At 45.3% G+C, this 15,672-nt stretch overlaps 1 protein-coding gene across 2 annotated transcripts in view; it reads right to left on the bottom strand.

Moving 5' to 3' along the window:
- Window positions 1-15,672, bottom strand: part of SRGAP2 (SLIT-ROBO Rho GTPase activating protein 2) — a 62,519-nt gene that overhangs the window by 19,073 nt on the left and 27,774 nt on the right. Inside the window, exons 6-12 of one of the 2 annotated variants that reach the window (XM_009074872.1) lie at window positions 15,024-15,245; window positions 13,929-14,030; window positions 12,865-13,062; window positions 7,810-7,894; window positions 5,133-5,160; window positions 2,880-2,910; window positions 2,136-2,196 (exon numbers count right to left, since the gene is read on the bottom strand). In XM_009074872.1, coding sequence (XP_009073120.1) covers window positions 2,136-2,196; window positions 2,880-2,910; window positions 5,133-5,160; window positions 7,810-7,894; window positions 12,865-13,062; window positions 13,929-14,030; window positions 15,024-15,245 — 727 coding nt within the window. The remainder of the gene's footprint in view (window positions 1-2,135; window positions 2,197-2,879; window positions 2,911-5,132; window positions 5,161-7,809; window positions 7,895-12,864; window positions 13,063-13,928; window positions 14,031-15,023; window positions 15,246-15,672) is intronic. The other variant, XM_009074871.1, reaches the window with a different exon arrangement.

Below are 15,672 nucleotides of genomic sequence, written 5' to 3'. Positions count from 1 at the left end.
TAATGTCACTAAACCCAGTGATCAAGGAGAGGAGATGTTTCAGCACACTCTCATCTTAGCAGTTCTGTTGGTGCATGGAAGGGGAGCAACGACCGTCACAACTCAGCTAATGAACGGGGGGATAACTCTCACTCCCTCCAGCCTTTCACTGTGGATTTTCTGAAACCAGGACTGTTGCAATGTCTTTGCTTCATTTATAAGAGGATCACACAATGCAGTGATCAAGGAGAGGAGATGTTTCAGCACACTCTCATCTTAGCAGTTCTGTTGGTGCATGGAAGGGGAGCAACGACCGTCACAACTCAGCTAATGAACGGGGGGATAACTCTCACTCCCTCCAGCCTTTCACTGTGGATTTTCTGAAACCAGGACTGTTGCAATGTCTTTGCTTCATTTATAAGAGGATCACACAATGTCCTGAGTTGGAATGGACCCACAAGGATCATCAATCCAACTTCTGTCCCTGCACAGGACACGCCAACAATCCACCTGAGAGTGTCTGAGAGTGCTGGCCAAACACTCCTGGAGCTCTGTCAGGCTGTGAGCACTGCCCTGGGGAACTGTTCCAGTGCACAAATACCCTCTGAGGGAAGAACCTTGTCCTGATATCCAACTTAACCCTGTTCCAGTGCCCAAACACTCTCAGAGGGAAGAACCTTCTCCCAGTATCCAACTTAACCTGTTCCAGTGCCCAAACACCTCTGGCAGAAGAACCTTTCCCTAACATCCAACCTGACCCTCCCCTGACACAGCTCCAACCATTCCCTGGCTCCTGTCCCCAGTCCCAGAGAGCAGAAATTGGTGCTGCCCCTCATCAGGAAGCTGCAGACCCCCACGAGTCTCCTCTCAGTCTCCTCCAGGCTCAACAAGCCAAGAGCTCTCAGCTGCTCCTTGCACAGCTCCTCCAGACCCCTCCCCATCTTATTTAGCCATAATTATGGCTATCAACTAATAAGCTCTCCTGAATGCACCTGTGGCCTCTTCCTCCCCATTCTCTGAGGGTTTTTATCACATCCCAGTGAGATGTCTGCAGAGTGTGGCTCTAGCTGTGTGACAGCTACAGGGAAAAGAGACAATCCCCAGTGCAGGGAAGCAAGAATGAAAATGACATTCAGCCCACACCTACACAGCAAAACACTTGGAAATGTCAGGCTACCTCCACCGAAAATCCATCCCTGCAGGGAAGTGTGTCAGGCAATTGGATCCCTCCTGCTGCCTCACATGGATTTGCTGTGTGAAAGCTCATTCCTCCCAACTCCAAACTGTACCCTACACCATGTTCTGACATTCAGAGCAGCAACAGGTTGAGCCTGTTGGAAAAATCTAAGCTAAGCAAAGAACAGGAGTCTAAACAGTGAGATGTGATGGCCTCGACTCATCGTGTGTCAGTTCACGTTGCAATGTGAGTTTTCCAGCAAATATCCAATTATGGCTTTGAAGAGAGATTACAGTACTTGGTTCTTCCAAGTGATGAGTAGAATTATAGCTTCTAAAATGGTAATGAAACCAGGAAAATGAAACAGGATCTACTACCTGGCCCTGTATCTTTTTTTAATGAAGATAAATTCAACCTCCTTCTACATATGCTAATTAACAGCTGTTTCACACGCGACTAACAAATGATATCGATTAAGAAGGAAAACAAATCTCAATAAAAGTATAAAATCTTTTACAGCATTCAAGGCTCTGAGGTTAACCTTCCAAACAGGCATAAATCACCTCAGGGTGGTAATAAGGAAGCAATTAATTCACTCCTTGACCTCCTACATTCAATACTTGAGAGCATTCCTCCTCCTCTGGGAAAGGGGTGATGGCTGTAAGGTGAAGGCCACACTTCAGGGCTCAAAGCAAGGTGAGTGGAGGTGAGGCATGAGTGGAATCTATGGATGGGAACCTGATTTTGCAAGAAATAAAGGCATACTGTTGGAAGAACAACATTTGCAAGGATAAGTGATCACACACCCAACACCAGCAACAAAGCCAAAAATCTGAGCCATTTGCTGCATGTTGGAGTCTCTGGGATTGCTCTGCACAAACACCACGTCCTGAGCTACTCTGAACATTTCTCAGGAGGCTTCTACATCACTAGTTATTTCACAGAAGTCTCCCAGGACATTTTTAGTCCCCAAACTCACCGTGTCTGCTGATGAATCGGATGCAGCTCTCCACGACCAGGGGGATGGCTTGGGAGGAATCCTGCCCAAGAGAAATGTAGAGAAGAGCAATCAGAATGGAAAGTGATGATAAACACGAAGGAAAACAAAGAATAAAAACGAGGAAGGCTTGACTCTACCCACCAAAACCACAACTTGTTTTCTTACTTAACGTCCAAGATCCTACAAACTCCAAAGCAGCACCTTAGGACAGACTGTGTGAACTGAAATCCCAAGCCAAACTTAATTGTATCATCAACAAGAGAGATTTTGGGTTTTCCCTGTCTCAAAGAAACACATTTTGGCTCATTAGGTACCAAAAAGCATCAGATTATGGGCCAGGCAGGGACACACAGCCTGGCAGTGTGTTTATTACACGAAGGCACGAGTGAGGAGTTCCAGGTTTCCTAGGATTGCAGTGGGATTCCAGGGAAAATCAAGGGAATGGGGACAAAGAAACAACAGCATGAATGCCATAAACCATGGCTGTGCAGACAGCTCAAGGCTGAGGGTCATTTTTGCTTCTAGATCTGTCAGAACATGGAGTGAAATGAGTTCTGGCCAAGAAAAGGAGTAGAGGCTGTGGATGTGGGTTTGAAGGAGCAGATACTGCTTGGACATGACTGCAAAGGTCCCTGGAAGAGAGGCAGGGATAAAAACCTGTTTCCCACCAATCCTGCTCCCCACAAACACAACCACATCTCTGCTGGAGGCCACGTTCAGTACCTGCTTCCTCACGGTGGAGCTGCGTCTGCCGCTGAGGAGGGAAAAACACAGAGTCAACACAATCCTCTCCCATCACCACTTCATTCCTTCAGTATTCCCAACCACATGGATTTGGGAGGAGGGAAGGAGCCAGAGAGCCAAGTCAATCACAACGTCAGAGTCTCACTCAATTTATGGAACTTCAGAGGGATTTTAAGGGACTCTAAATCACCAAAAAACCCGAACGAGACGCGAGGGAATTTTGACACGGGATTACCCTCGACACTCTAATTCCAACCAGACGGAATTCTCTGGTACAGAGCTCCTGGAGAAGATGGAGTTTGATAGGAATTGCACATAGCTGCTCTCTGGAAGAGCAGGTTGGTTCCCACTGTGTTGTTACAGCTGCCACTGCAGAGTCTTTATTGTAGTTTTGATAACACTTCAAATAAAATCTGTCAGGTCCATTCCAACCCCTAAATTCTATGATGATTCGATGATGATGATGATGAAATAAATAACACAAACCTCCTCCAAGACCAGCCCAGATCAGCACAGGTTAAGCCTTTGCTGTCTGCTCTCATTTATTGATGTTGGTAGACATTAATAGTAGAAAAATAGGAAAAAGCTTTGCTTTGCCAGGATTTTTTTCCCCCCTCCAAATTTATTACTGGGGTTTAAAATTCCTTTAGTTTCTTGTAAAAATGAAGCCTAAGAGATAATAGCAGAGAGGCCCTAATGGATCATTCCAGCCAATTCCCTGGCAGGGCAGATGGCTGCTGAATTATAAATAAGGTGATTAGAACTGTGATTTTTAAAAAGGTTGTGCAATGTGTTAATTTGGGGGAAATTCCTTTTACAAAAATCAAAAACACTGAATGGAGAAACAAAACCTCTGATTCCAAGGGCTGTCACGGACAAGGAAGTGGATTTTAAACTGTTAGCAGTTTCAAATGTGATGCTTTGCTATTTCAAATTGTTTCATGATGAATAATATTTTATTATTACAGATGTCAGGGTCTAATTAGGACCTGTCAGCTTTGCTTTGCTGGAAGGAATGTGAACAGTAGTAATGACTCCACACTGGTAGCAATCACCTTCCTTTTGTACCCGAGGCAGGATGATGCACAGCTCCTGCTCCAGCTCCCTGTGCCTGCTGGAGCCCTTGGAATCCATCACTGTGCAGCTGGAGATTTGATATCATAGAATCAACCAGGTTGGAAAAGACCTCCAAGATCATCAAGTCCAACCCTACTGTGGTCACTAGCCCATGGCACTAAGTGCCACATCCAGTCTCAGCTTGAAAACCTCCAGGGATGGTGAATCCACCACCTCCCTGGGCAGCACATTCCAATGTCTGAGCACTCTCTCCAGAAAAAATCTTTTCCCAATATCCAACCTAACCCTCCCCTGGCAGAGCTTGAGTCTGTGCCCTCTTGTCCTGCTGCTGGTTGCCTGGGAGAAGAGACCAACCCCCACCTGACTCCAACCTCCTGTCAGGGAGTTGCAGAGGGTGAGAAGGTCTCCCCTGAGCCTCCTCTTCTCCAGGCTGAACACCCCCAGCTCCCTCAGCCTCTCCTCATGGCACTTGTGCTCCAGTCCCTTCACCAGCCTCTCTCACAGAAACAGGAGTTTGGCTATAAAAACCTAAATTTGAAGGAGATTCTCTGGGTGACAGTGCCAAATTCAAAGATTTCTCACACTTTCCCATCTCATTCCTGATCAGCACAAAATGCACCAGAGTAAGGAAAGGTGCAAGACCTCGATGTGTCTTTTTTTCCCTTTATCCTCCTTGGTTCCTTTTTTCCCTTTATCCTTCCCAAACAGCTTCCCAACCCACTGCACCTGCCAGGGCAGCAAAGAGCAGGGAGAGGTGTTTATGCAGCATCAGGAAATATTCATCACTCCCCTGACCAGAGGTTACTAAATACAAGCATGAGCTGCACTGATGGAGGGAAAAGCCACATGAACTAGCAGGAATTTGCTTATATATAATAACTAAATCCCTGCCCTATCCCTGGGAGTGTTCAAGGCTAGGTTGGATGGAGCTTGGAGCAGCTTGGGTTAGTGGAAGGTGTCCTGACCTTAGCAGGGGATGGGACTGGGGGAGCTGTAAGGTCCTTCCAACCCAACCCAATCTGGGATTCTATTCTATGGTTCCACATAAGTATCTTTTTTTCCTAACAGATCCATTTCCTGGGCTGGTAACTGATGTAGAATGACCAATTTGCAGCAGATTTTCCTTAAAAACATCATTCCCTGAGCCACACCTACCTGGCAAGGGAGCAGTCAGTCCGCTGACCTGTAAGACAAAGGAATCCAACATTAGGAGAGAGGAACAGGGAAATGCTTTTGGTATCTCTGCAAAGCCACAGTTGGAAGGAGATGAAGGAGAGGAACCATCAGTGAGGGAGGGGACAGCTCTGTGGAGCTGGACAGTGGCTGATCCCCCCAGGATGAGCTGGTGAGGCCACCAGAGCCCATCCCTGCCAGCTCAGCTCCACCACATCCGACCAGGAAACAGCACAGAGCTCAGGATTCTGCTCAAAGCCTCTTGTCTGCAAAGTACTGTTTTTGAAAATTACTTCCCTGAGCATTCTAATTGTTGACTTCTGCTGCCAAAAACTGGGCTTGTCAAGCTCTCCCTCCCTCTTCCCAGGGGAATTGGTGGGGTGAGAGATTCTACTTTACAAACCCCTTCGGAGGATTGAAAACATTCCCAGATCTGTTAGCCCACAGCCCAAACGTGCTGGCACGAAGCTATTTTGAGAGACAGACATTTAATGAGCCTTTCCCCAGACATATTTATAAAAACACTCCATCAACTCGCCCTGAGTGTGCAGGGAAGTGGCCAAGCCCAGGACTTGCTAATGCAGCACCAGTTAAAACATCACAACGAGGAAGGAGAGAGACACAAAATTGGGATGTGCTGTTGGGAATTGCCCAGGCCACATCTTCTGCTGGTATAGATCATCATCAGTGAAACCCTACTGAGTCCCAATCCACCTTCCCTACAGTTGTCTTCCTGCTCCTGGGGAGATGGAAGAATGAATGAGGGAAACAGCTAATTGCTGATGGCTGACAATTAGTCCAACACATCTTGATAGCCACTTTGCTCTCCCCACGTAAAGCCCAAACAGTGCATAATTGACATGAAAATGTTATTCTGGAGCAGAATTTTCAGCCATCTGTCCCATTCTCATCATAGAATATTCATACAGAGAAATTACAGGGCTGTGGCAACATCAAGGGGCTCCTACATTAGGGTGACAAATGTGTACAGTAGGCAGGGACATAATTACTTGGAGATAGGGAGACTCGCTGCTATTTTTATTGCTGGAACTTGTCATCTTTAGATTAAGGTAATTTGCACAAGAACTAATAAATGTCACCTGAGGATGGGGCAAAGAAGAATAAAAATTGTAACAGACCCATGAATTTCTTGGACTGAAGACACATTTGTGGGTGCATTTCCCAGCAAAGCTTCTAACTGTGCTCCAGGGATGTGTGAAAGAATTTTATTTGCCCCTTTCCCAATTAAGTGACATTTTATGGACAATTCTAGGCACGGTCCCCAGTTAGTAGCATTAACCTGCTGATGTGGTTTTGGAGATGAGCTGTCCCTCCCTTTCTCAGCTCTTTTTGATCTCACAGCTGCCAGGAGCTCACCCTGACACTCACTGGGTCCCTTCACAGAGCCACTGAGAAAGCTCTGGTTTGCTAAGCAAGTGCAGGGAAACAGAAGCAGCCTTTAAATCTGCATAGCAATGGAGAAATCACATTTAATTTCCTCTCCTTTCCCCCCAGCACAGCCCGGGCTGGGGGCAGGGGGGCAGGCAGGGGGAGAGCAAATAGGTCTTGGAATGCAGAGGTCATAGCTTGATCCAGGAATGTGATTAGTCACAGGGGCAGCATGGGTGTCACTAGGAGATCTTTAGAGCCAGAGGAAAAATACCCTAAGGACACAGAAGTTTGGCTTCATCCACCCTTTCCACGGGAGAGCTGAAAGCCTGAACAACTTTAAACAACAAAGTTCAAACCAATGAACACCCTTCGGTTGCCTTTCAGTGCTTTGGGTCTGACACATGAAACTCTTCATTACTGTAGCAATGAGTATTTTTAGTTTTATAGAGCGTTTTCAAACCAAAAGCAAAGCACTTCAAAGGCCACATGCTGGCTCAGTTCTCATTCACTCAGCTCAGCCCCCAGCACAGCACCAGCACAGCCACCCACAACAGCTCCAGCCACTTTTTGACCTGACATTTAGACTGTCAAAACCTTCCCCTCTGCAAATACGAGGCAGACAGGTTTCTATGGCAACTTAGATGCATACTTTAAGTGTTTTGGGCCAACAGGATTTGCCCATACCATGAAGGGAAAGAAATCTTCCTTTGTTCTGAGGCTAATAACAAATGCATATGCAGCTCTTGCTGCTGCCCCTTGACTATTGCCCTCTAGACAGGCAACATATTTCACATGCTCTGAAATTTGTTTGCTATTCTTCTAATAAAAGCCCAGGCTCATATCCATCACTTTGGTCTGGATTGAACCCAAAGGGTGAGAAGCAACCAAAGCACCATGAAAACAAAACTTTGGACCAACCTAAAAAGACTTGTCAACTCATCAGCAAACTGTAAATCACAGGGTTTGCCTCAACACAGATTGTTCAGTGACAAGCAGGACATGTGTGAACAGGGAGAGGAAGGATGAAGTGCTTCATTGCAGCTAGGGAGTGATGCACATTAGTGATTTGTTAAGCATTTGGTGTTCACCATTAATCAAGCAGCCATGGAGGTCATTTGGCTTCTCCATCACGCAGAGCAGAGAAATACATTCATAAAACATGAGCATGGCCACTTTGCATCACTAAGCCAGGGCTGCCACACTCAGCTGACTAACCCAGCAAGGCCAAGAGCCCAGTTAAGAGCAGTGAGGAGGGTCCCAGACTCACTTTCTCCCAGGGTCTTCTGAAGGAGGTCGTGCTTGGCTTGGAGCTTCGTTATCAGGTTCCTTCCTTCCAGATATTCCTTCATTTTCTGTGAAGGTGGAAAAACAGGATCATGAGTGGCTAATTCATTTCTTTGATTGCCTCTTTAGGTTACTAAGTACAGAATGTCACTTGCATTTCCAGTCAAAGGATGAACCAAGTCCTGGTTTATCTATCTGGGCAAGCCTAAAGCTCAGTCCATCCATATTTCAAGCACAACAAAGGTTGGACTTGATGATTTTGGAACCTTAACGATTCTCTATGATGTGCAGTGCAGTTTCTATTGTTCCACTGTGGAATCAGCTGAATGTTTGGCATCTTTGAAGCCATCAGAGCCTCTGTGATGCAGCTCTAGCCAGGCAGGGTGGGATGGCAATGTGCTTCCCTCACACGTCACGGGCAGCTGAATGAGCAATCTGTTCTGACAAACTCAAAGGCTGCTACTGTGCTTATTCTCTCACTTAACCTCCCTCACCCCACTTTACTTGTCAAATAGTGTGTCTGCCTCCACGCTGGATGATACACAGGGATGCAGGGGGGGCCTGGGACAAAGCAAATAAAAGTATTATTTAAGCTTAGATTTGCTCTCTGGGTGAAATATTAGACAATCACGGAGCCATTTCTCCCACTGCTTTCTGGTTTCTTCACAGCTCTGCAAATGCTGCTTTTTTTACAGCTCTTTTCATCTCTTACTTCACAGTTCAGAGCAGTTTTATTTATCTTCACTGTGCTGCAGCACACAGAATACTCTGCTGTAAGGTACCTATTATCCACATTATAATTGGGACATATTTACACTCCAAACCACACAAGCTCTTCAAATATCACAGACTGGGCTTTAGAATCAGCAGATATTTCAACATTAAGCTAACAAAACAGGCACAGAGAGAGGATTTTCATTTCATAATGAAATGTTCTAGTTTTTATAGTTGAATCCTTGAATGGTTTGGGCTGGAAAAGACCTTAAAGCTCATCCTATCTCACCCTTGCCATGGCCAGGACACTTTCCACCAGCCCAGGCTGCTCCAAGCCCCATCCAACCTGGCCTGGAACACTTCCATTGGCTTTCCCTAATTCTAGCCACTTTCTCCCAGTTCTGGTCTAGGATTATAAAATTAAACTGCAAATCCTTTAGGTGAAAAAGAGCATTTTTAGCAGTGAAAGTGCCTGGACCTTGTTGTCCTTTGCAGGTCACACCAGCAGTGCAGGATGTGAAGGGCCAAGAAGAAATACAAACATAAATATATCTAGACACACAGAGGCAGAACTGAGGGTGGGGGAAAACCTTCCAGGAACTCTCCAAGTTTCCCCTGTGGCTCTCCAGTCGTGCTGTGCACTGACACAACAAACAAAAATGGCTTTAATTAACTGCCAAACTCTTGTGTTTTATGTCCCTTTGCTTGACAACACTGGAAGAAACATTTCATGAGGATTAAGTCCCTTTGGAGAGTCTCAGCATTTCCTGCTTCCTATATTAATACTTCAACTTTTGTTGTTGTTTTAGAAGAAAACAGGAAACATGATCACTGTGACAAAAAAAAAATCATCTCTTTAATTTCCCTGTAGAATCTGTTTGCCAAGTCCTAACTAGGTATTTTGCTTGATCAGTTGGATTTTTTGCATCAAATCTTGACAGAAGAAAACATGAAGAGTATAAGCTGCAAAAATAACCTGAAGTGGAAGTGTCTGGGAGGTCTTAGAGTCATGGTCAGGTGAAAGGACAGGAGGGTTGGAGATCTCAGCACCAAATAGCTCAAACAGAAGCTTAAAGATCAGCAAATCAACTTGATTTGGTAGAGTTAAGCTTCCCTTTGAAGTAGATCTAAAGGTTTAAGCTCAGCCTGAAGTGGCTGCAGGCAGAGCAGGGCACAGTGCTGGGACTCACAGATGCTCTAACCCATCTGACCTTGAGGTCACCTGAGGAACATCACCAGCCTGGGATTGTGCCAGGGATTGTTTTAAAGCAGAAAAAGAGAAGGTTCCTATCCAGAGCAGCATCTCATGTTCTTTTCTCATTTCCTCATGCCTAACATTCTGTTCTCTGCCTGTTGCAAGGATCTTTATGAGAAAAAATAAGCCATTTCAAAGCAAGGCTTCAGGCTTTTTTTTTTTTAAAAAATGAATTACAAAGCTCCATTAGCATTGGGTTTTTGGCATAATAATAACAGGCAAAAAAATAATAATCAAACAACAGGAGAACTCCTGAGGATTTCATTTCTGGCAGAGCACAGCTGGAGCCAGACTGAGTGCAATCAGAACAAAGCAGTGGAAACATCCTCAAGTCAGGTTATTGCTGCACTGTGGCAATTAAGAGGTGAAGATCTGTTGCTAGCCAGAGCAGGGGAGCATTTTGTATGTACAAAACAGAGCAACTTGGACACCTCTCCAAGCCCAAACTCATTGCAGCATCTTCCCAGTGAGAACCAGTTGTCAGGTGGCACAGGCAAAGAAGCAAAACACAAAGCAGACAACATCTTCCTGCCTTTTCAGGGTATTTTTTACAGAGAGAGTGCTCAGGCATTGGAATGTGCTGCCCAGGGAGGTGGTGGATTCACCATCCCTGGAGGTTTTCAAGCTGAGACTGGATGTGGCACTTAGTGCCATGGGCTAGTGACCACAGTAGGGTTGGACTTGATGATCTTGGAGGTCTTTTCCAACCCAGTTGATTCCATGATCCTATGACCATTGTGACACGACTGCAGGACCAAGGAAGCCTTCAGACCACACTCACCCCTGGCTGAAGGGTTTGGTAATAATAAATGCCCATTAATTCTCAAGCACTTCACAGAATGAGCACTTTTCTGCTTTTTCATCCTTCCAGAGGAAAAAAAAAATAACATTTCACCTAAGAACTAAAACGCTCCTGTGTTAAAGGGAAAAAAATTAAATCATTCATCCCCTCTGCACTCCTCAGGTGGGGCTGAGCACCAGCTGTGCTGTGATTAGCAGCTCTGACAGCTATCCCAGCCAGCTCAGATGCAGCAGAACTGTAGCCATGGCAGCGGTGGACACATCCCTGGATTTCAGCTCCCTCAAGTCGCTGCTGCTTCTCTGTGTTAGCTACCTGCACCAGCTTAGTGCTAAGTCAATCATTCCTGTGCTTTCCACTGACACAGGGAACTTTAAGCTTCTATTCCAAATACAAATCTTCCTTCAAAGCCCAACAACAGATCCATCAGCTCTGGCATGCAGGGATGTGCCTCTAGTGGGAAACACAGATTATTTCAGTGTGGAGATACTCCAGTGAATATCCTTCAATTCAATTCCCCTGGTGCCATCACTAGGTTTCCCCAGGAGTTGTGCAGTCTGTGGAATTTCCAACTTGAGTTACATTCATCAGGAATATTCCTTCAAATGAGTGTTTTTCTTTGGGTTCATATCCTTCAGCATTTAGCACATCTTAAGGTAAAGGGGATTTCCATCTCAATCCCTCACTACATTGGGTTTTTATCCCTTGCACAAAGAATGGCTCACCCAGCTCTGCCCTCAGCCTCATTAACACTCATCTGAGCCTCTTCCCACACACTGAGAAAGCTGTTTCTAGGAGATTCAAGGCATGAAATCCTTATCAAGGATATTTATAAGCCTGGTCAATAGCAGATCAATCCAGCAGCTGATCAGGCTGGTTAAAGAGATCTCTGCAACTAACACCATGAAACGCAACAATATCCTCCCCCAACTCAGCCCTGGGTTCCTCCTCCTGTTTGCAGCTCCAACAGTCTCTCTCCAGAGAGAGAAGGCTTAGAGTTCAATTAAAAACCACATCTCTAGTTCTATAACCCTGGGCAGGGTGGTCAATCCCTTCTTAATTGAAGCAGTTTCTCCACCCACTTCTCTCACGAGGCAATTTCACCTTCTACTTGACATCAAGGCCTAATCAACCAGAGAGACTAGAGGGAATTGGTCATAAACTGAGACAGGGGAGAGTCAGGTTAGATGTTAGGAGAAATGTTTGCCCTGTTAGGGTGTTCAGGCACTGGAATATTGCCCAGGGAGGTGATGGAGTCACCATCTGGACCTGACACTGGAGGATATGGCTTAGGGGTTCCAGCAGTGGCAGGTTAAGGGTTGGACTTGATGATCTTAGAGGTCTCCTCTAACCTTGAGGATTCTATAAACCATCCTGCCTAGCCACTGCCACTTGCACAGACAAGTCAGACTTTTAATAACACCATTCTTGCAAGAAGAACATCAAGGATATTACATATAGCAAAAGATGCCCAAAGGGATGACAAAGTGACCAGGGTCAGAGCTGTGATTTTCATCTGCTACTCTGAAATAATCTGCAAATGAAAACGAATTCAATGGTTTAACACAAATCTGATTTAGAAAAAACCCCTCATAGTCTGGTATGAAATTCAATATCCAAAAGCTCTTAGCATCTTGTGACAAGCATTGACTCAATGAAAAGCTTATGTGATCTGAAATTGGGAGATGACAGCAACAAAAAATGAAAGGGCTAAACATTCTTGTAGTTTGTATTAGTTTTGAAAATTGATATTTACAAGCTATTAAGTTCTTTCTCAGAAAATTCCTTTTCAGATGCAGAAGAAATCAAATTTTACACAATTTATCCACAGACTATGTTTGCATCAACAAAGAGATCCCAACAGATTTGCAGAGAATTGAAAGCACACATGTTTAAAACCCAACATACTTGTTCTGCTTGTCCAAAAATCAATGACAGAAGCATTTTTGTAAGACAAAAGCATCACTTTGCACTCTGTTGTGGGTGTGATTTTAAATACATCACACTGAAAATTAGAGAATCATAGAATCACAGGATGGTTTAGGCTGAAGGGACCTTAAAGGTCATTTAGTTCCACCCCCTGCCATGGGCAGGGACACCTTTCACCAGCCCAGGTTGCTCCAAGCCCCATCCAATCTGGCCTGGAAGACTCCCAGGGATGGGGAAGATAACTTCTCTGGCCAACCTGTGCCAGTGCCTCAGCATCCTCACAGGGAAGAATTTCTTCCTAAAAGAAAAAGCTGCTAAATTCCTCAAGCTGAAGCCCTTACTGTGAAGTAGAACTGCTCTGTCTCCTGCTGGTTGGCTCGTCTCTTGGCAATGCTGGGTTTGCTCATGAAGGTTTCTGAGACTGTGGATTTCACAGACTCCATGGAGTTGCTGTACTGAAAGCAGTCAGAGACATCAAAGTCCTCTATCGTGACTATATCCTGGATTGTCTGCAGTGTGGCTTCCATTGTCTTCTTAACCTGGCCAGCAAGAAGGAGAGCAGTTAAAAACCAAGGGCAGCACATTGCAAGTAAACCACAGAGGTACTAAGTACCCTGGAGAATGTTACTAGCAAACACATATTCCTGTTTCCATGTCCTGACCTAACTAAGGTGCAGGTTTTGCTCATTAGCAGCACAGTCCATGTGAACAAAGTGCTGGCAGCACACAGAACCTGCCAGGACTCTGTGCCAGGATCACAGCTGGGATCTCTCAGGCTCAGATCAGCAGGAGATGGAAGGAAATTCAACCTCAAAGCAAACAGCGCTGAGACAAAGATCTTACAACCATCTTCTGTACCTACACCTGGTGGGCATCAAATGTCAGAGATTCCAAACAGGACTTGGAGCACTGCACATGTTTACTGGAGGACAGAATCAACTTCCTAGACATAAAGGAGTTGCAAATTTTGCCCAAGGAGGATTAGAAGCTCCTGAACACAGAGGTGCAGAAAGCAGGTCATGCCATTGCTGTTGTCTTCTCATCTTAGATGCACAATTGAACAAAAATCAGCTGTCACCTCAGGTAATGCAAATTCACTGTCTTCACCTCCAAACATTCAATTCCTCTTTTCCTCTTAGCTGTCCAAATACAACTTTTGCAACACAATCAGTCTTAGGAACTTGGGGATGGGCAAAGAGATCCATGGAGGTTTTTAGAGGATCCTCTCCACACATCCACCTCTCCCTGAGCTCACACACTCATGTCCTGCTGGGCTCAGCTGCCTTAGTCTTCAATTTGACCACAAATCCTCACAAAATAGGATCATAGCAATGAGATGGCTCTGTAACCAGCCCCAACTCCCCACTGGACGTGCTAAGAGTTGATTTTTGGTTGATTCACTGACCTCTTCATTTTCAATCTTCAGTGTAGATAACCTGGACTGCAGCTGCTGACACCTCTGCACCAGCTCACTCTGGACTGGCTGTTGGGCACAGAGCTGTGACTCCTGCAAGAGAAAACATGCACCTGACTGCCTAAGGCTGTTTTTTAAAGACAGGGATTGGAATTGGGAGTTTTATCACACCCATCCACATACACCATCATATATTCAACGTGGTACACTGCAACAAGACCACCAGCTGCATTTATAAGCACTCATTTGGCCTTGAGAAGCACAAGATAAATGACTCAGTCAACGGGAGCTGTTCCTCAATGACAATCTGCAGGGAATGCCTTTTCTTCCCACCACAATCTTACAGGATCCTCCCAAAGCACAGGAAAGGTAATTTGCAGTCTGAGGGTTTCACTAGAGATGGAAGAGACAAAGAGCCTTAAGCAGTGATTCTCAGACCCAAAGAAGAGATTGGCTGCAAAAGTCTGAGCTCAGGGTTCAGGGGGATGGTCTAGAAATCCAACCAACTGACCTAAATGATCACATTGTGCATGTGTTCCCATTTAGAACCGGTTTCAGCTCGTGTGACTTTAAACAGTTCCCAGCTGAGCAACCACATCTTGATAAACCTATAAAGAGAGGGAGCTTCACTGCCAAAACTGCAAGTCCTCTGACAGCCTTGTCTCACGAGGAGGGTGCACAAAGCTCCACTAGAAGCCATTTGTGCTCTAAGATTACACACTCAAATGCTGCAAAAAACAGCATTTCGGGTTCTTTTGTTGTCCCTTCAAATCTCTGACTTCAGAGTCTGTCTTGGGGATTAACCTGGAGGCTGAATGAAAGGTTAAAACTATTTCCTATCCACATTTAGTATTAAACCTAATTAAGCATTTTCATCTGCAGTAGCTTTGCTAGCCAAAAAGTCAGTAAAATTCAGACACCCATGGCATGAGCCACTGCTTAATCTCTTATCACCTGCTCAGGCTCCTCTCTATCACCCCAAACAAGTAGCCTTGGAGTGGGTTGATCCATCCCAGACAAGGGATGCAAACAGGCAGAGCTGCAAGTGTTTGCAGAGCCAGAGCTGGAGGAGGAACACCAACTGACCATATCACCCATGTGTGGCTGAAACTCAAACTTCATGGGAGGGCAGAAGACGTTGTTGTACATCTCCATCAGCCTCTGCTTGTCACTGTTGGCATCCAAGTTCTCCACGGCGTTTTCGATGGCATCCAACCCCTCGTGCTTGGACTGCTCCAGGTTCAGCTCAGCAGACAGGAATGTCCTGAGGGCTCTGTTGAGGCTAGCATGGTATCCCAGGTCACAGCACTGCTGGAAAAACACACACCATTCCATATGAATAAGTGGAGAGATTCTGGAGGGGAAATTCAAACGTTTCCAAAGACAGCATTTGTATAAATAAGATGTATGAGACTGGATGTGGCACTTAGTGCCATGGTCTAGTGACCACAGTAGGGTTGGACTTGATGATCTTGGAGGTCTTTTCCAACCAGGTTGATTCTGTGATTCTAAATGGATAACGAGTTGTGGATATTTGTCAACTTCTGGGTATCACATCTCTCACTGACTGCAGAGGGTCCTGAGAGAACCTCGGCCTATATCCCATAAGAATTTCAACACCATGTTAAAATGAGTCCCCAAGACAAGAACAGCTTGAGCTATTACAACAGTTTGTGGAGTTTTCATGGAGTACTAGAGACTCATTTCATACTGTTAAAAAACCACCCTAGAAGTG

The sequence above is a fragment of the Acanthisitta chloris genome, unplaced genomic scaffold (genome assembly GCF_000695815.1).
Source record: "Acanthisitta chloris isolate BGI_N310 unplaced genomic scaffold, ASM69581v1 scaffold12935, whole genome shotgun sequence".
NCBI lineage: Eukaryota > Metazoa > Chordata > Aves > Passeriformes > Acanthisittidae > Acanthisitta > Acanthisitta chloris.
Note: the sequence above shows the minus strand (reverse complement) of the source record. Positions and strands in the feature narration are given on the sequence as shown.